The following is a 20,838-nucleotide window of genomic DNA, read 5'->3' on the forward strand; positions in this document are numbered from 1 at the left end:
ACCGTCCACTTGTCTATAGTGGTGGACAATCCGGAGCGCACTAACGGCTCCAGAGCCGACTCCGGCATTAGCCCGGAACCAGTTCCGAAATAACGGATCCGAAGCAGACTTCCAACCGACGGCCCCAAGCTTACGGGACTCCGCTTTTCTTGGTCGCATGATTTACGCCAATGAAAGAACCGCGGAGATTAGTTAGTCCGTTTAGACCCGACTCCGTTAGTTCGAAGCCGGTTCCAGAGCCGGTTCTAAAATATGCCGGAGTTGGTGGGAGCCGGCTCCGGTTGCGGAGCTGATTTTCCCACCACTATTGGTCGGTCCAAGAATAAAACCAAGGTGGTTGTAAGGCGTCAAAATAACGTTTCCCCGCAAGATGCACAATTGTAAAGCATACTGCTTAGAGATACCCAAAAAATTTGCTTTTTTAAATAAAACATTCAGGATAACTGCAATGACCACTATAAGTAGCCTGAAATATATTCAAACCAGAAATGAACGCAAAGTAGCTTCCATTTTGAAAATGTTACCAGGGTTGTCTCAATTTCTTGTAGTTTTCGGCAAAAACGCTATCAAAACACACTACAAGAAACACCTTCGCAGAAGATTGTCTTTGAACAATAATATTTACAATTTTAGTTGCTGGAGTAAACAAACAACCAAACAGGTTCAACAAAAACTATTTCTCCCCGATTCGTTGGTTGATGAAATTATCCGAATGGAGCCCAAGTATAGGTGTAGAATTTGCCTCGACTACACCAACAATTGTTCATCGTTGTTCGCCAAAAACAATGGGACCAGTATCGCACAGATGGTAAAGTTCTGTGCCGGTGTGCAGGTTTGAATTTTTCATCAAATATCTGTAGTATACGGTGTTTCATTTGGAGTATTTTCCCCCACAGATTACCGAAGAGGATGATTTGCCACGCTATGTCTGTACGAACTGCAGCGAAGAAACGACATTTGCTTACATGTTTGTGAATAAATGTCGAAAATCGGATGCAGAACTACGAACTCAACAGATACTTGGACCTCAGTGAGTGTGCTTATCCCCCTCCTATATTCCTATTGTACAAAATTATGAATATTTACGTTTCAGTGAGAAGAACATTTCTGGCAGGCAAAGTGAATGTTTGGAAACCGTGGTTCAGCGGGAGGTACGATCGGACGGTGTTGATGAAGCTGGTGAGCTGAGTGTGGAGTTTTACGACATTGAATTATTGGACGATACTGTCGATGGAGCATCTTTGCACAGTTGGCCCGACCATCCTAGGGACGATGAATCGACAGAGACCAACAATGAAGTGGAGCCGGAAGAATGGGTACTCCTTGAAGAAGAGGTCCTATGTGAAAGCGAAGACGAAGAAACAGAGCTACCTTGTAACGTACTGGACGAGAGTAGTACAGAACAACACGATAAGTGTACGAACCGGATAGATTACTCTGACCGAAGCGATGATTCAATATATTTCTGCTGCAACACTGATTGTACATCAACGTTCACCTCAAAACCAAAGCTCATCGAACACTTTCAATCGCTGCATGGGGAAAACGAGTCAGAGAGCGAATGTGCAAGCGAAACTTCTTGTAATCGGTGCAGAAACTGCAGCCAATCGTTTCGATCAGTGGATGAACTAAAACGCCACGAAAACAGGCTTCAACTTAAGCAGGCCGCTCTCTGTCGGCGACAGTTCGGGCGACCCAAACTCTATCCCAGCATATTCGATGCGTCCGAGAAGATTTGCTGCGGATGCTTTGAACGTTTCCCCACGACGGAGGAACTGCTCGCACACAGTGAAACAACCCATGCCATCCGCAAAACGGCCATCGATCCAGACCGTCCTGCTCAGTGCCAGATATGCTACAAACTGTTTCGCTCCGAGTCGCACGTACGAACGCATCTAATTTCCGTATATAAATCGCGCAAGTTTCGGTGCACCGATTGTGACGCACGCTACACGACCGCATCGAAACTGGCGCACCATCGACTTGTTCAGCACGCGGGTCACCGGAAGTACGTGTGTGAGCAATGTGGAGTCGGCCTAAAGTCGGAGCATAATCTCAAAATGCACAGCCTACTGCACCGGGAAAAGCGTGAAGTGTGCAAAACATGTGGATTACGTTTTCACCGGAAATCAAACCTGAAGGTACACCAGCGCATACACGCGGACACCTTCTACTACGCGTGTACGCACTGTCCGAAGCAGATGAAGACGATGTCGCAGCTCAAGGAACACGTGAAGGTGCATACCAAGGAAAAACCGTACGCGTGCCGGTACTGTGATAAACGATTTCGGTACTGCACCGATCGCACCAGGCACGAAATGGTACACACGGGGAATTATCCTTTCGAGTGTAGCGGGTGTTCGAAAAAGTTTGCTCGCAGCTTCTCCTACTATCGGCATCGAAACAAGTGCGGGGAAAGTAACGGAGTGTCCTACAGTAGATCAACAGCATTAGACAACGATACGTAGGAGGAAAACCGCAACCGCACGACGTTATATTATTAGAACAACTTGTATTTCGCATTAAACGATATTTTCCATTTTATTGATCTCTCCGTTATGTGTGTCTAAATAATTTCAAAAATAATTCAATAACATTTATGTATACTTGTTATAATATATAGTAAATCTAATGCTCTACTTCTCTTCTTCCAATCGCCATCGCTATTTTATCGTCCATACGGCTTTTTTTTATGCATCATTGATGTGTATATTAAAATTAATAAATATTTTTTCTGGTTTCCATCAACACACGCTTTCGTTTTCTTTGTGGATCGTTTCTTTCTCGTTTCTTTTGTCTGTCTTCCTCTTCTGCGGCAGCAGGACAGCATGTTTTTACGGTACGAGCCCAGGAGAGATATCCTTTCGGCTCTGATTACATTTGTTAGCTTTTCTTCATCTACAACAGCTATTTAATTTCTTTAAAAATCGTCTGCTTTTCTTATAATCTTCTTTGACTGCATCTCATTTTTTTGCGCTGCTTCAGAATCATCATATGGCTTAGTTCTGGCAGGCGAAATAAAACTCAAATAAATCGACTGGTATATGCTAATGCCGAGTCAATGTGCGCAATGCCCATAATGTTTGTGGCATCGTGCATCTCGGGAACCGTGTTGAGCCGTACTGGAAAGAACCCAAGAGGGTGAGTCTTTTTTTACACCCACAGACACCTGGATTACACGAGCAAAAAAAAGAAAATAATAAGCTAAACAATATTTTATTGAGAGATATAAAATTATAAAAGCGCTGTTACTAAACAAACAGAACAATGCAGCTCGAACCGCACCTTAAGGTAATAAACATGTTTCATGGTGAAATATTGTTAAACCATAGACAATACACTTCGTGTGTGTTGCAAAGCAAATAAAAAAATCCTGATTATCTGAAGTATTGCAAACGACTGCACTTGAGTCAGCGATGCACGAATCCGATGCCGGGAAGAACTCTATGCCTGGGTTTGTAGCTTCTTCTTCCACCTCCCTGGAACTGGACGCCACAAGCTGAGTTGGCAGCTGCCTGGATATCTTTCTGGTGATAGCAGGTTTAGTTTAATTCTGGCCCGAGCAAACTTTCCGGTAGGAACGAGTTCAAGCTTGATGGCGTTCCCGGGTCGGCAGTGTCGAGCGGAGCCCAGAGATTTGCCGCACCCGTGCCGCCTCCGGTACTGGCTCCTGCACCCCCACCCAGAGGCCATCCGGAGCCCCAAGTGTCGGCACCTATGAGAGTGGAAGGCAATCAAGAAAAGAATGTATTGTTGATAACAGCATGGAAATATATTACATACAATGTTATACTTTGTTAATATTTTTTTTTTAAACGAAAAACTGGAGTCAGCTGCAAAGCTGAGCGTATACCATAAATTATTTCACACTTTCAAGTTTATCTGGAGAACAAAAAACGAACCAATGCACAATTTAAATACCAGTTAATTTTTTCTACCAATATTTCTTGCACTACGCTTCTTCTTCTTCTTGGCGTAACGACCTCTTGGTCATGCCTGCCCGTTAAGGGCTTACGAGACTTGTTTCCTTGTTGTACGTGGATAGTAAGTCCCCTCGCGTACAGGGGGAGGGTCCGGTCCGGTCTCGGTTGGGATTCGAACCCACGCCGTCGAGGTGGTGAGCCTCGGCGCTCATGGGCCGATTTTCTAACCGGCGCTACCGCTCGGCTGTCGCGGACTCGCCTGTTGTACTACGCGTGCGGTTCTTTATATTTGAAATTTTATATTCAGAACTTTTTTGACATCACAAATGAGAGCCTTTTTCAGGTAATACCATCTCGAAGATTGTTCTTGTGTGCAAGCCGCCATGATGGATCAAAACTTACGTATCACACGTACGTTCCAGAGAGTATTAGGAAATTGCTTGGCCAAATTTGGAATGTTTGTTTTAGCAAGCATTCTTATTGCACGCACTACTTCGCGATTCTTTAGATGGTGTACACGATCCTTTTGTTTTCTACCTGAGTAATTTTCCAGTTCTACAATGATACAATGAGACTACTAGATGATATTAGTGTAAAAGATGCAAGAATGCCCGAACTCAAGTTATGCTTAGCAATGACGAACCTGTACGCTCAATTTTTGTCTAACACAAACAACACGTTTCGGTTAAATAATTAATATAATTAGTTATTAAATTGTATCACTTAACTATACAGGTGAAACCAATGCCCCTTTTAGGGGTATGCTTCAATATTGCGGTTGACTGTATTGTATTAAACAGGATATCGTTGTATATTCTTACCGGTGCCGGTTGAGCCGCGTTGTCTCCACGATTGGGACGATATGCTGGAGATGCTGCCAGCAGTGCTGCTGCTGACGGCTACGGTGTTGGCCCCACCACCACCGGCAATCCCAGACGCACTGCTGCCACCCAGTTGCTGCAGATACGTTTGTACTTCCGACTCGCTTCCGGGACACTCGGCACTGATCGTGCCGGTGCCGAGCGGACAGTTGTTCAATGCCTGCTGAGCCGTCGTCGCTTCCTCGCGTGTGTTATATCGGCACAATGCCAGCCCGTGGGTCGGATATGAATGGAAGCTGACGATGGGACCGTGCTGCATGCACAGCGTGCGCAAAGTCGATGCATCAATCTAGATGAAAATGAGAATTTTTTAATTAAATTTCCGCGAGCGATAACGCCAGCCAACAACAATTTCTTGCACATACCTGAGACGTTAAATTTTTCAACAACAGCCACGAAGTACCGACGCCCCAGCTGCTTCCATGCTGCGATCCCGTCGACCAACTGGCTCCTCCGCCACCGTTGCCTCCCTTGCTGGCGGCCCCTCCCAAGCCGGGAGGTGGGCCACGGGTTGCCGATGGTTTACCGATCGGCGTACACCAGACATCGGCGGCGGCACTGGTGACCGCGACACCACCACCGGCGGTACTGTCTGTCCATGCCTTGCCCCCACTTGCCACCACTGTTGACGAGGGCGTATTGAAACTCCACGCGTTGGTTGTGAGATTGAGGCCACCGCTCCGGCCATCGCCAGCATCGACCGTCGGGGACACTTTTTCCGGTGCCACCATGCCTCCTCCTCCGAACAACTCCGATTCTTTGGCGGTCGAGATGGACAGTGGTGAGCGGGCGACACTGCCCGGCGTAATACTAGGATCATCTTCGATCTTTAGCTGCGTACCCTGCAAGAGGCAAGCACGGGTTGATTTGCAATTTAGGAGACAGAAATAAACAGTGAAACCCTCACCTTCCATGGTTTTCCCGGTTCGAACTCAGGTACTAGATCGGTAAAAGCGGAACTATCCTGCGACGAGGTGTTGTTGTTATTGTTGGTGGTAGACCAGTCTTTGCTTTCGGGTTCACCCGTTTGCTCTGGCCAGCCATCGGTCAGATTTGTACGTCCGGTTGCCCAGGTTCTAGGAAGAAAAACAAAACCCTCTGTTGAAAATGTTTGCGAAGATAAAGAATCAACGGTGCACAAAACCACAACATACCCATCCTGCACGAGGCCAAGAGAGCTGAGATTGGCGCTGGTAGTGCTGGACTTAGCGGCGCCCGTCGCGGTTGGGCCGGGGGCACGTGAGAAATCGGTGAGATCATCCTTCCCAGCGGACGGATCCTTCTCGAGCGACGGAAGCTTCCACTGATTTAAGCGAGACTGCTGACTAGTGTTGCCGCCACTGACAACGACATTGCCAGGTGCGACGGACCCGGCCCCGAGATGGGCTGCGCCCGGGATGTGCTGCGATTGAACGATAGGCTGCGGAAAAACTACTCCACCAGTGGACGCCGCCATGAGTTGATCCTTCGTGAGGGTCATTTCCGCAAAGGTACCCTGCAGCGCCATGAGATCTTGCTGCTGCTGCTGCTGGCGAAGGAAGTCCATGCCGAGCGCCGGATTCGATGGCATTAGCGGGGGCGGCCCTTGGTGTCCTGGTACACCGCTACCGGCCCCCTGTTGTTGCTGCTGTTTCAGGTAAATGCTCTGCTGAGCCGCAATCTGCTGCTGAAGCTGGGCGATCTGGGTTTTATGCTTGTTGATGGCCAACGTAAGCTGGACGGCACTGATGCCACCGGTTGCACCGCTGCGTGCCAGGTTGCTTTGCGTCAACTGTATTTGCTGTGTATAAAAAAAAAGAATCAAACCATTTCCAATCCATTACAGGAATTCACAAATATATGTTCTATTAAATGTTGGGTTTGGAGGACAACTTCACAAAGCAATCCATGCGATAGCGTTCCTTTCAAAGCAATTCTCAGAAAAGTTCAACTGCTTTGATGTTGTATATTATTCAGTTTTGATAAGTTTATTGATACATTTGATTATATTTGATTATATTCTTGTGTATTTCAGCTGAAGTGAAAAAATAGTTAGAGTGTTCTGTATGTTTTTTTTTTTGCTTTAGAAAGCTGAAATGAAGTCACAGGGGTAAGAAAATGTTAGCCTTTGTGCTACCAAGATGATAAAAATTTACCCATCGAAGGAAGTTACTAACATTTAAGGGGGACACACTTTTGTTTTACCTTAATATGATTGAGCAACTGATTCAGCAGGATGAGCGTCTGCGGTGCCAGCGGCTGGTTGAGGATCTGGTGGTTCAGGAAACCGTTCTGCACGGCCAGCTGAATCTGCTGCACCAGCATGCGCAGCTGTTGATTGGATGGTTGTGCGGCGGCCGCAGCCAGCTGTTGCTGGTGCACCTGCTGCGACTGCTGATTCGGGCCACGACCGCCCGGAGGCAGCAGCGATGCTTGATTGAATGGCGGATGCCCTCCGGTACCACCGGTGCCCTGCTGCTGCTGTTGTTGTTGCGAGAGAAACTTCAGATTGTTGAGTGCAACCAGATTGACCGGCCCGCCGGCACTGTCGAGACCGAGGCCACCGCCCGGTCCACCGGGGATGTTGCTCAGCATGTTTTGATTGTTCTGGGAGAGTAAGAAAATCGATCAGTCAGCGTATTTTTCACGATTATCGCTACAATTTCTATCATTTTTTTTTTTGTTATTGTAAATTAGTATTGGTAAAAAAGTCCGAGGCCAAAAACCTGTTAAATACACATTTCACTACTGACCTGCGAGAAGGACAATCCGCTGGCCGCATGATTAAGCGGAGGAATGCGTCCTGAGTATGAGCCATCGTAACCCATCCCCAATGCGCCATGCTCGTCCGAGAGCGGCCGGCGCCATCCACCTCCACCACCGCCAGCACCTTGACGCAGCACCTCCATGGCATCGTCGAAGATCATACCGGTCGCCCGGAGTGAAAGCTCCACATCCTCCTTCTTGTAGCCCATCTCGCACAGCAAGCGGTACTCCTTGCTGGCGCGGATAAACTCGAGCGGGTTTCCACTGTTCAGCTGTTTCCCGCTCGCACCGGCAAGCTTCCCTGGCCCACCGAGAGACCAGTCCATGCCGCCGGCTCCACCGCCGGTGGACGAGAGATCGTTCGGATCGGGCCACCCGACGCTGCCGCCGGACTTGGGAGTTGTTGGCGTTTTGTTCCAACCGCCACCGGTTCCGTTCGGCGCGAGCTCGACATTCCAGGACATGTTGGTTTTTTCATCGCCCCAACCGGACACACCGTCCTCCCAGGATCCGTTCCGAGCGAGAGCTGCATTACCCTGGCCCCATGACATGGCATCTGGTTTGCCAAGGCCAAGTGCACCACCGCCTCCACCACCTCCAAACCGAACGCCGGAACCAGCGGAATTTGCACCGGGAATACCAGGACCGAAAGCACCGCCTCCCTGCAATGGAGCTTGGGACTGATTGCGCTGCAAGTGAACGCCGCCTCGCATCATTTGATCCGGCCCAACATCCTTCCATCCAGACGAATTTTGCCGAGCAAGTACACCTCCGGCCGCTGCTGCATTGCCCTGTCCCCAGGGCATCCCTCCAGCTGCCGTCTCATCAAGCGCTGGCAATGGTCGGCCGACATCATCCCAACCCCCACCGACGGATGATGGCATCTTGTTGGAGCCATTATTATTCTGACCATTTCCTGAACCCCACGGTTGAACTGCGGATGGGCCCCCGGCTGGACCGCTGGACACAGCTCCCGACGGAAGCATTCCTCCACCAACTTGCGATACCTTTCCACCGATGTGATCCGGTGCCGTACCCCATCCCATGCCTCCTCCCACAGCACCGACTCCATTTAAACGACCAGAAATACCACGGGGATCGCCACGAAGCTCTCCACTGCCGATCAGGGCATTCGCTTGTCCGATCGAACTGGCCAGATTTAATCCACCAATTCCACCAGGGTTCGCTACTCCGCCTGTACGTCCATCGCCTCCCCATCCTTGCGCCATCATACCGGCGGCAGCGTTTGCTCCGGGGCCACCCCCTGGTCCACCAGATCCTGGCGGTACTCCAATGATTCCTCCTGGAGGCCCTAGCTGCTGCTGCTGTTGCGGCCCACCGCCTCCAATCGAGCCCCATTCATCCTTCTTCACAGCCACCTGCGGGTTGTTCATCGGGACGGGATTTTGCGGTGATCCCGGTGGCCACATAGCCACACCCGCCGACGCATTGTTAACCGCAGGAGTTGCCCATCCGGACCCACTAACCGGAGCCGGCATTGGTGCGATCTGGGTACCTGCCACGATTGCAGCCGCGCTACCATTCCAAACGTTGGCCGCCCCGTCTGACCCGGCCGACGGACCACCACCACCACCACCACCATTGTCGTCATCTTCCATCCACGTGCCACCAAGATTATTCGCCGGTACCCAGGGAACAGCGGAGGCTTTCGCTTGCTGTGCCTGCTGCTGGTTCGGTGCCACCGATCCGTTGCGCAGATTCGTTTCCCACAACTCCGTGCCGTTGTTCATGATTTGCGGCTTCCAGCCACCACTGCCACCGTTGGGTCCACCACCGTCACCCTTATTAGCACCCCCGGAGGCTCCACCTCCTGCAGCTACAGCACCACCTCCCGCACCCGTGGATGCTGCGGAAGCACCAGGTGGTTCGGGCGATCCCGGTACCTCCCAGTTCGTGTCTTGATTCACATGTTGGCAGCCCCAGCCATCCTGCGCGAAAAGCGCCTCCCGCATCGTATTGAGCACTTCCAGCTGGTTCTTGGCAGTCCCATTCCCAGCTCCGTTGTTGCCGTTAGCACCGTTGTTGGCCATATTCTGCCCAGCAGGGGCTGGCTGTTGTTGTTGTTGCTGTTGCTGATGGTGACTATGGTTCTGGATGTGATGATGCTGATGGTGCTGCTGCTGCTGCTGCTGGTGATGGTGGTTACCGTTGTTATTGACAACGTTCGCCTGATGCTGGCCTACTCCGCGATGATTTGAAGCAGCCGTGTTCCAGGCGTTCGGTGGTGTTGCAACCTGCGGCGTGCCTTGTTGCTGTGATTGAGCGTTCGTTTTGTTAAAGTTTGGGTCCGACGAGCCTCCTCGTGAACCACCACCACCGCCACCACCATTCCCGGTGGAATTGTTACCGTTGCCATTTCCATTGTTGGTATTGTTGCCATTAGAGCCCGTGCCATTGGAAGAGGAGTTTACCCCCGGGTTGTTTCCACTGCCACTACTGCTGCTGCTGCCGTTGTTATTGTTATTGTTTCCACCAACATTTCCCCAGGCGGGTGGTGGAAGCGACTGATTCGGCAGCACGCCCCAGGCACTCAGGGCACCGTTGCTCGTGGGACCCGGCGGCGTTCCCCAGGCGCTCGTGCCGTTATTGATGGAGTCTTCGCCGCCACCACACAGTCGCAAATTTCGCATTACGCCGAGTGCCAGGATCTCGAAACCAAAACCGTTTGCCCTCGCTTTCCGCGTCCACTCGCGCTCGAGTTCCGTGTAGCGGACTAGTTCATCAAACGGGATGTAGGAGGAAGAGGAAGAGGATGAGGAGGATGAGGATGAACAGGCCAGAGACGTTTGAATATCCGCGCTAACTTTAACATGGCGATCGGGATTTGTCGCGGCACCGTCCTCCGGCGCGATGGTGTAACGTTCCGCAGGACATTTGTCCGTCGTGGTAGTAGCTTGTGCTTCTGCCGTCTCCAGTTTCGACTGCGCTAAACTACATCTAACAGTAATAAAGTTAATCAGGTAATCATTTAAATCACATTTCAATGTCACAGTATCAATCTGGGTCGATTTTTCGTCAGCGTCGTCGTCGTCTTTATCATGGCTAGTGGTGGTGGTGGTGGTATTAATGGTAGGGGTGGTAATAACGGCCTCGACAGCCGCATCATCACGTCGATATGCATCACCAGCTGGATTTGTGTTTGTGCCTTCTTGCAATACCTTGCCAGGGACTCCGGCAACGGTTACTTCCCCTGCTCCGGGCGGTTCATGTTGGAACGGAAGGGCAAGCCTGTCCTTAGCTTGCTTAATATCATTCATCTCGAGCGTTAGTGGCTTGCGCTTGCCTTAAGCGATAGTCTAAATATCAGCGGCGGTGTGTCTTAACCACCTTAGTTCACCAAACTCTTCCTCCTCAGCTCGTAAAAAGTCGTACCGGCCGAAACAAGCATCTTTGTTGAGGGGTTTTAGTTGCTGACGAAAGACTTGGCTTACTGGCCAGAGGCTGTGATCGTTTTTCTAGGCTGTGAAAACAAGAACAGAGCACCGGGCTCTGTGAAACGAAAAGTTACAGGGTTAGTGAGCTAATTGTTTTCTCTCAAATATTATCATTGTTTACCCACAATGGACGGATAGCGCCAAACTTCCTTCACAACACCAACACGCTCCCGACAAACTGCTTAAGCACCGCCAAAGGATATCGGTGGAGTCCGTTCGAGATACGAGCGGTATTAAAACACCACCGGGTGAATGGTGTGACGAGAGGGTTAGGGATAATTGTAGAGAATCGAAGAACGTTAGAGGCGGAACCCCGCGAAGAACTCTGGTTCGCTTAAACTATCCAGCAATGGATATATCACAGATTTTTCACGGAAAACACCAAGTTCGCGCCGAGAGCGTGGCTTTCCGTTGCAATTTTAAAACACTGGAACACCGAATACGACGGTTCTCGCTAGCCGTAGTTGCGTTGTTCAAGAAGGTTTTGGGTTCTGCAAAACAAAGAAAACATAAATAATGTTACTCTACTCTGCATTAATTGACCAACAATGAGATTACCAGAAGTTATTCATAGTTTCATTGTTTAAGTGTGATTCAATGGCCAATTCATCTTTTTGTATACACAAAGAAGCAAAAAAATGCATGTAGGACGCCTAAAGCTCTTACAATTATAACTATAAAATTGTTAAAAAGGTTTTAAATTAAAGTTAATTTTTCTTTTCTTATTTTCAATGTAGACTTGGACCTAAAAAACTAAAACTAAAAATAATAATGCATGAAATTAAATATAAATGGGTACATATTTAATGTAACTTCGACATGGAACCGTGGGCAAAAACATGACATATTCAAACCCTCAGATATAGGACGTTTTTGTTTTTCGCTTCATTTTTGGCTATTCCCCATTTCCTATTTCCTTTAGTTCGAAATTCGTTTTTTTAAGCTGTAGAAATGAGTCTAAACTAGCTCAGAGACACGCGCTTGTTTATTATTATTATGACTTTATTATTGACTTTTTTTTGACACTTGTTATTCCGTTCCATGCTCCAAAATTGTGTGTCGGCCGCTGTTGTAACTTTTTCGTTATCTCTTCAATCGTTCTCTTTTTATGTTCAATTGACGAGTTCTTGCGCTCTTTCGCCCTTTCGCCTACTCGCATCTGCCTTTCTCTGTCCTTTTTGGAATGCTCTTTCTAAATCCGCCAGCCAGCGCCTTTGTTTTGTTATTTTTTTACGTTGTATTTACATACATAACCCGCGAGAGTGAGTAAGGTTTGTTTTGTCTTGTACATGTTATGCCTTCGCCCCGTCGTCCCATTGCACATTCTCCCAGTTCCTATGCTGCCTACGTTATTCGGCGCTGTTTTCTGTTATGTTTTCTCACGTTCACATCGGAAAGCAGGCACACTACACACAGAACAGCACAGCAATCTATGCTCGGAGAAGAGTTCTTCATTACTTTGCCTTTTCCCTCTGGCGCTGGTTTGCTCTCTCACTCCTGATGGAGCATAAACACATACACAATCACATAGCACCAGTGCCTCTACGCGAGCACTTATTCCCTTCCTCAGACTCCTGTTGCTGCGTCTTCTTCTTGCTATTCACTTACTTTTTTTAACGTACTTTTTCACAACTTTAAGGGTTTTTTAGTAACACCGTTTCCTACACAAAACATTCACTTTCCGAAGCAAACACCACCGAAGCGAATTGGGTCCCCTATTTTGATCGCGAGGTGTTCGAAGCGGAGCAAATAAAATGATAGAAAAAATCCCCCGTTCACTTCACCACCACCCTGCTTCTTCGTGCAACCAGATAGAATGATAGAACGAAAAGAATAACAAACTTTCTGCTAATATACCGTACATAAACGGCTGTTCTCCACCCGCACCGTACACTAAATTCGTTCCTCGGTTGAATCTAGGAAAGTTTTATGCGATTCGCCATTTGTGCAGTGTCCATTCTTACCATTTTACCTTTGACGGAGGATCCGAAAAACACCTAACCACATACGGCACCACTGGGCTGTGTGACCTGGCAAAGTGCACGTGAGCCCACTGGCTGCACTGCTCCAACGCATTGCACTGATGTGGCTACGCTAGCTAACTCGCTCGCTCTGGCACGTCCCAGCGGATCATTCTCGGATTCACGCGGTGTCTCGTTTTCTCTACCGCCCTTGGTAGCACTTTGCAATGTCCTATCTCAGCTCGATGGTTGCTGACACCAACATGAGCTTTATTCAGCGGGTTTGTTTTACATGTTCAACTATTTTATGGGCTTATTTTTCGATGGATAATTGCTGTTCAATGGTCGATACATTGCTCGCAGAATTTCACACTTTTAAACCACAATAATAATTATGATACTATAGACATAACTGTATCTCACAACGTATATGTACATACCGTCGCTATTTCTAGATGTATTCACAAATCACGTTAAAATGTAGCTACGAATGCAATTTGCATAAGAAGTTGTGCAAATACACTATCGTTCACCTTCGTCGAGGTGAATAATGTAGCGGGTGCATCAACTTTTTGCTTCAACTCGCGCTCTCCCTCGTACCAGTGCGATTCGGGTTAAATTGCGTTAATTTTATTTGACCGTATAACGATTTGCATTTTTCCAACGCCGTTGCACTTTGCAGTGAGCCACCATCACCATTACGGCACCTCGGTAGCGACTTTCGATGCACAGCACGGTGTGTCTGTCGTTTTTTTCCTTCCAAATTTACGAATCGATACTTCTGCTCGATATCGTCCAATTAGACTTTGAGCCTCCCATGGGGGTTCGAACTGTGCTGCGCCCGTGTGATAACCCCGAAGCGATCCCGTGATTTACTTGACGGTTGATTTTGACGAACAAGATGCAATTTTCCTTCTGGCTTCTTGCAAGATTATAGCAAATCATCCCTCCATAGCACCCATGCACTACACACTGGGGTGCACTGTGAACGCGCCAATTACCGAAATAGATAGTTAACTTTAACAATTTTTCAGACTCGCCATTGCCTATCCGTAGCGGACCGTATTCTATAGTCTTCCGAGGAACCGTTAGAGGGCGTACCATCGTTTGTTTAAACCAACTAAAAAAAGATTATTTGGCTCTCCTTCTCGCTGCCAAATGTTATCGCCTTACATATTTTAAGCTTTCTCTTCTCGTTTCGTTCTTCGGTGAGGGTAGAGTGTACTCTGTTTAGCCAACGGCAACATTACTCCTTTCTACCTTTTCCTTCCATAGCTACAGTAGCTGTGAGAGACAAGCATATCATCATGCTTTTCTTTAATTTCAGGGTTTGGCAAACTTGTTCTGGCAGACGACAAATTGCAAAATTAACTTCGCAACAATTGCAGATAATTTGAAGGTCAATATTCTAACTAAGCAAGCTGGTACAATGGAAAATTAAAACGCCTTCCCAGCAATTTGACTAAATACGGCAAGGGTAAGCACAAGTGAGAACACATCTACTTATCAACCCAAAATGTTACCAATGTTATGCTTGTTAAAGATGTTATCCAAAATGCGCTGCTTCCTTCAATGCTAGTACAGCTCTACACTGCTGATTTATTACATTAACTACTGTTCGTGCTGCATTAACTTAAATCTTCATCAAACACCTTCATCAAAGATGCACAGCGACAACATCGTGTCAACAACCTAGGAAACATGAACATAAAACAGTAAACAGTGAACAGAGTTGACCCCCCAATATGAGCTCGAGCACTAGAACTTTTAGCTTTACGTGCTTCGTTAGACTAAATGTGTTTGTTGTCAAGTTTCATGATAAGTTTTCTCATCAAGCAAATAATTGGTTGCCCAATATGATTAAATTGATAAATGCAATCCTTCGTTGGGTGTAGTGTTCTTGTTTTTCGCGGTTTATTGGAAACGATAAGTTACGCCACCTGCTGTCAACTAGGTTGGTGCTTGCAGCCGAGCTGCGGAAATTTGTCTGTACTTTTTCAAATCAAATGATCTCATATGGTTCACGAAATAAAAGGTACAGTTCAATAATAATTTTGTTATAACAAATCTATATCATCACCATTAGCAGCACACAGTTATTACAGTAAATAGAGTTAAATTTTGTTCAGACCAACGAGATGGGTGGAGCATTCAACCCGCCGGACTAAACGTGATGTCATGCAAAGGCCGAAAGCAGCGAGGCGACGAGTGAAAACGTTCAGAACGATATTTGCAAATGGCACCCCATCGTCGAGCAATGGCTCTAGCATTATACGTGAGATATTTTTCCTACACAAAAATCGACGATAAATAGTAGTCTAATCGGGCGAAAGTTGTTCGCAAGTGATACACTGACTGATTGTGCGTAAGCGTAAGGTGTTATTTAGCGTATCGGCGGTGGGACCAGCGAGAAAAACGGGCTGAAAGAAAAAGTTTTTCACCAGTGTGACACACACCTTTCGGGTGGCAATATTATTGCGACGGACGGGGACGGTGTGCCTAGCGTCCGAGCAAGTGTGTGTGTGTGTGTTGCGTTTCTTGTGGTACGACGGCCGCTGGGATCGTGAAAAAAGGTCCTGCAGCAGCAAAACGCTGCAGAAGCAGTGAGATTCGAGTTATAAAGGAGATTATTACACACAAAATCACCGTGAATCGTGGCACAATTTTACAGTGCTGTGTGTGCGCCTGAAAAAGTGTGTCGCTTTTTAAGCGACATTCCGTGTGCCATTGAACACATACACACTCAACGTGACGCACATGACACCATCTCATTTTCATCGCGAAGGTATGGCAGTGCCGACGTCGAGAAGTCTGCTAATAGTCCGCTAAACTTTTCCCTAGGAGGCAGTGCTGTTTTCGTGACTAGGTGATACCGCATCCACGGTTGCAAAACTGCGCACATATCCAGCAAGCGTGCCAGTCAGCATAGCAGGAGCAGCAGCAGCAGCAGCCGCAGCAGGAACGCAGTGTTGGTAAGTGTATTCCCCAGAAGTGATGCCCGAGAACAACCACCATGCGCGCCAGTGTGCAGTAATTTTTCGACTTGTTTGCCCGTTTCATGTGCTTTGTCGCCATGTTTGCCAAAAAAAATGAAAGGGAGCGAGCTAAGTGAAAAAGTTAACTTATTTCCCGCATGCACTAGATATGTTCTTTGGAAGATCCTTCGTAGTGCAGTGCAAAGGATTGTTAGGGAACCTTTTATTGAAGTATTTAATCACACTTAGTAAACCCAGTGCCTACTAATGGCCAGCAGTCTCTGCGACGGGGTCACGGAGAGACTGTCAAACAATGTCTCCATCTCGCTCTCGCCTGCAACTATTGCCGCTTCATTCATTTCCTCTCATTCACGCGCGCACGGAAACCATGCAAAGTGTCCCTAAAATAGAAATTTCAATAATATGTGGATGCTATACACATTAGTGTTTTCAAGCACCGTGGGGCCCAACGGAACTTCACTGCTCCGCGCCGGGGCCATCACATTGACGACGAGTAGAACAGCATCAAACGGCTTAACGGTTAGAGGGTAAAAATTAAAAACAAAAATTTCTTTTCTAATCTTCGACAGTAGGATACAACTGGTGACAGCACTTAATCACCATTAGCAGCAGCTTACAAAATACGATCACTTTTGCGTATCCTTTCCTAATGATCGATCATTGATTCAAACCAAACCAAAGTCAAAATAAGGGAAAAGTCATGTGTAGGTCTCGAAGTTTTCCGAATATATTTACAATAAATGCATTCGGTTACATAAAAAAAAAATAGCGGAGCACCGACACCCTACCGGGAGAGTCCATATCAATTTTTCAATGTTGAACCATTCTACTTGATGACCGTAGCATGTGTCTTCCTTTTTAGCATTGACTTACTTTTTTCTGTACTGTTCTACATTCGTTTCAGTGGATGCCGAACGAACCGACCGGAAACCGACACCGAGGATTTGTGATTAAGCTTGTGTGTGATGTGAATAAATCCCCTCCCGTCCTCCGCGTGTGTTCCGTTCGCGTTGTTGTGTTGGGGCAACGATAAAAAAATAATAAAACGAACCCCGCCGGCGGCGACCTCCGCAGAACGCCGCTGTTTCACACTCAGTCACGCTCGCGCTCAGCTGTCAGTTCTCGAGTCGGGCTAGGGAGGGTTGCATAATTGCACCACGATTATATTGGTTCCGCGGCGCAAGCAGAGAAATTGAGCCGCGCTAGATCGCCAACGTCGTAAAGAAGCTGGTGCGCTAGGTGGTAGTGTGCGATCGCAGTGTGCTGTGTTTGTGAAGATCAGTTGCGCCGAGAGCGGTGGAAAACGCGAAGAAAAAGAAACAAAAGAACGTCTCAAGAAAAGGGTATCAAAGGACGAATACACACATACGCCCGCCGTTTTGACGGAAGAGGATCGTGAGCCTCACTCCTGCCCTGATATCCAACGGCGAAGTTAGATTCTGTTCTAATAAGTGTCTGTTTGGTTGTTGTTGCAATCAAACTACACTAGCTGCTTTAAGCGTAAAGTGTGGCGGACAAAGAAAACAATCAAGCCATTACAAACCTAACCCATAAGTGCGTTTAGACGAAGACAAATAAGGGACGATCGGGTGGTGCTGTTCGGGGTGTTGTGATTCGGCCAAGTAACAAGCGGTTAAAACTGACAGCAAAACGGCTTATCCTACCATCCAACCAAACACCATACCAGTTCACTCTCTACCTGTTTAGCTGCTATTGCTTTTGTGAACTTCACAGCGCGCGCACATACAGATACCCGTACCGGAATTAAGTTTTGATTGCAAACATACCATAACGTTCGGCCACGTTCGGTATCAACGAAAAATAATCAGAAAACGTACGAAATAAACACGGGTCCGAACTTTCGGGAGCGTAGTGCAGCAAAACGCGTATCGAAATACTACGAACGAATAGTGCAAAGATACTGCAAGTAAGACAAGACAACCCATACCCAGCGATAAGACAAGAAGTTAAGGAGACGACCTGGTCAAATTGATTGATTTATCATCAATTCACAAACGGAGAAACACCAATCGATTCATCGAGCCATTGCGAAAGAATGAAAGAGTAGGCTGGTTCTTTGGGGTGAAAGGAGCTAAAGTGGTATATTTGCTGAAGAAAAAAAACAAGTAGTACCGCATGCGGATAGGAGCTACGTTATGCCAGTAGCTCCATAATCGTCGTGATCGTGACAATATCATGATAGTGTTAGCAAAGTGAAAACAAACCTGCTTCAAGTGCGTCAAACGCTGCAACTTTGCTTCAACGCAACCACCGAATAGAGTGTAGCCTGTTTGAGCGCCGGCGCAGCCACAGTAAGGATCCCAGTATCAGAAGTAGTTATCAAAGCAGCAGCAGCAAATCAGTAGCAGCATCCGCAGCACAAGCACTTCTTCTGCGCTTGACTATACCACGATCTCCAGCAAATAAGTCGAACCAGTTTGCTTTTTCTGCCAAGCACAACACTCATTGCAACGAGCTCAAGTACACAACAGCACACAAGCACATCTCTCGTAAAACGGTAAGTAGAAAACAAACCTGTAAAATATTCTTGAGCACGAGCGCTAAACGTGAACTGTTACAGGTTGGGAGTTGCATACTTTATTTAGGGAAGAATAAAAACTACTACAGATTTTAACTCTGCGAAACAATTTTCCCTCTGTGGACAAATAATGCCCAGAGGAATATAGTTGAGGTTGCTTCTGGGAAAAGATAGCCAAAAGCGAAATAAAATCAGTCTTATATCTCATTTGTGCTGATAACAGGCACCGATCTCTATACAAGCACCGCTCTCTCAGCAAAGTTACGCTGCTTCATTTCTTATCATTCCCACAGCCAACACATCGGCGTTGGTGCGATTTGTGATACAAGGAAAAGATTATTTGAACGTACAAATTATGAGCCTCTCCAGTGCAGAGTCGCTAGTCATCCACTACTAGTGTATGGTAAGGTCATCGTGAACCGCATCCATTACAGCCAAAATTAAACCAGTACGGTTTAATTTAGAGCCAACCGCGTTTCCTAACGGCTGCAAATGTAAAAGCTTACCTCTACGGTTGTTAGATAATTGATTGATTCTGGAGTAGTAGGCCCAAATGATACTCCCAGAGAAGGGGTTTCGTGTACGATAAGATAGCTAAGTGATAATAAACGCTTTATAATGCAACCGTTTCTGAGAGACGGTTTCGTTGGTCGAAATCTTGTAGACTAAGTAATTCCATATTGCTTATCGGTGGGAGGATTAGCAGTAGTTGTTTTTGGATATCCAGTGGAAATAATTTCGCTTCGCAAGGGAGCTTTGAATAAGGATATGAATATGAAGGTAGACTGTATATCCAACTGCAAGTGATAATGTTCACCATGTTTTCTTATCTCAATATAATTCGAAAAATTTCCAAAAGAAACATGTCGCATCCGATTTAATATGTTTTCTTTTCCCCGCTTTTTCCAGATATTGTTTCATATCCTCTGGTGCGTTGAACTCAACGATAACTTTAAAGTATAAAAACTGTCAAAGAATCTAATGTAAGTAGTACTTGCACACGATTTTGGACGTGGTAACGCATCTAACACTCCCCTTCTTTTTCCTGCTTTGCAATCCATCCAGGAAACAGTATAAAGCAAGAATCCAGTCGACAAAATCGAATCGAAAGTGATAAAAGCACTAAGCAAAAGCACCACCATTATTCGAAGAGGCGTCAGCGCTGTAGCACAGCATCCAAGCGAGATAGCGGACGCACAAAACAAAAACTTTACAATAAGTGTTCAAGAAGCGAAATCTTCCTTACTGAAGAAGGGAAAAAAACCTTCATTACGAAACTAAGCACGGAAGAAGGAAGAAGAAATTCACCCACGAAAGTCAACCAAAACCAACTCCAATAGATTAAACTGATTCCTAGCAGTATTTTGCCAACTTTCTTGTCGTCTTGTTGTTGTGTTGTGTTGAACACGCGTGATTGCAAACGCTTTAGCAGCAGTAGGCACTGCGGATTGATCTTACTACTAGAAGAGTACACACTACCACCAATACTACTACGAACTACTATTACTACCGCTATAACTACTACACCTACTAGGTCTACTACTACGTCTACCAGCCACCCAGCAGTAGTATATAGTGAAAACAAGAGTAGCAATAACTGTTGTGCTGTGTTGTGTCCAATTACTCAGCAACACTACTTCACCAACAAGTCTGAATACGCTTTTATGAATTTACTTAAAGTACCATAAACGAAGAAGAAGCAAATCATTTGGCATAATTGTGGACGGCACTGAACGAAAGATCACTATTTTAGCGACGAAAGTAAAAGAAAAGAGGTCGTTCGTTGGTGGAAACATAAGGAGTAGTGTAACGTACAACACCAACTCCCCATAGATTTACCCAAGTACACACACACACACATCATTCGGCGTCGCTACTTCTGTGGCACCTAGCTACTATTGCGATTACTACCTACCTTCCTTACCTACCTACCACACTGCAAAAACACTACAATCGATCTAAGAGTCTGAAATCACACAATCAGGGATTGTTGTTCGCAACGGCAACCTCTCTCTACCTACTACCTAAGTACTTGTTGGCGGATCGATTGGTGTGCGGTGGTGCGAAAACGGTCGGGAGAAGCAGCAGTGTATTTGTGTAGCGAAATTTGAAAACGGACGGGAGAGCAGAGCAAAAGTATCCCGTTTCAAGCTCGTATTATGTGCCAGTGTTCCTTACCGGACGCACAGAAGAAGAAACACCGGAAAGGGGCAAAGATTCAGCAGTTTAAGTTCCATCAGTTCCCAGTCAGTGGCGACGGGAACGAAGGACCCACCGGGGACCAGCAGCAGCAGCAGCAGCAGCAGCTCGAGTCCACTATTGGGCCGTTGTCATAAAG

The 20,838-nt window shown here is 46.8% G+C and overlaps 2 protein-coding genes and 1 long non-coding RNA gene across 4 annotated transcripts; 2 read left to right on the forward strand and 1 right to left on the reverse strand.

The window, feature by feature from the left end:
- Positions 1-688: 688 nt before the first annotated feature.
- Positions 689-2,844, forward strand: LOC131263389 (zinc finger protein 70-like). The gene is made up of 3 exons (XM_058265581.1): positions 689-832; positions 897-1,030; positions 1,094-2,844. Exons 1-3 carry the CDS (start codon positions 713-715, stop codon positions 2,466-2,468), a joined length of 1,629 nt encoding a protein of 542 aa, XP_058121564.1. The 5' UTR covers positions 689-712; the 3' UTR covers positions 2,469-2,844.
- Positions 2,845-3,200: 356 nt separating this feature from the next.
- Positions 3,201-11,171, reverse strand: LOC131263376 (protein Gawky-like). Of its 2 annotated transcripts, none has more exons than XM_058265566.1 (8): positions 11,130-11,171; positions 7,537-11,059; positions 6,989-7,390; positions 5,959-6,584; positions 5,712-5,880; positions 5,170-5,646; positions 4,745-5,093; positions 3,201-3,715 (listed from the first exon to the last, which is right to left on the reverse strand). In XM_058265566.1, the coding sequence occupies exons 2-8, from the start codon at positions 10,825-10,827 to the stop codon at positions 3,543-3,545; spliced, it is 5,487 nt and encodes a 1,828-aa protein (XP_058121549.1). In that variant the 5' UTR covers positions 10,828-11,059; positions 11,130-11,171; the 3' UTR covers positions 3,201-3,542. The 2 variants fall into 2 exon arrangements, with proteins under 2 accessions (XP_058121549.1, XP_058121548.1); XM_058265565.1 differs by having other exon boundaries at positions 11,126-11,145.
- Positions 11,172-15,246: 4,075 nt separating this feature from the next.
- Positions 15,247-20,838, forward strand: LOC131263405 (uncharacterized). Its single transcript, XR_009178253.1, has 4 exons — positions 15,247-15,937; positions 16,866-18,479; positions 19,410-19,483; positions 19,566-20,838. It is a non-coding gene; the product is annotated as an uncharacterized LOC131263405 (long non-coding RNA).

This window comes from Anopheles coustani, chromosome 2 (genome assembly GCF_943734705.1).
Source record: "Anopheles coustani chromosome 2, idAnoCousDA_361_x.2, whole genome shotgun sequence".
Taxonomy (NCBI): domain Eukaryota; kingdom Metazoa; phylum Arthropoda; class Insecta; order Diptera; family Culicidae; genus Anopheles; species Anopheles coustani.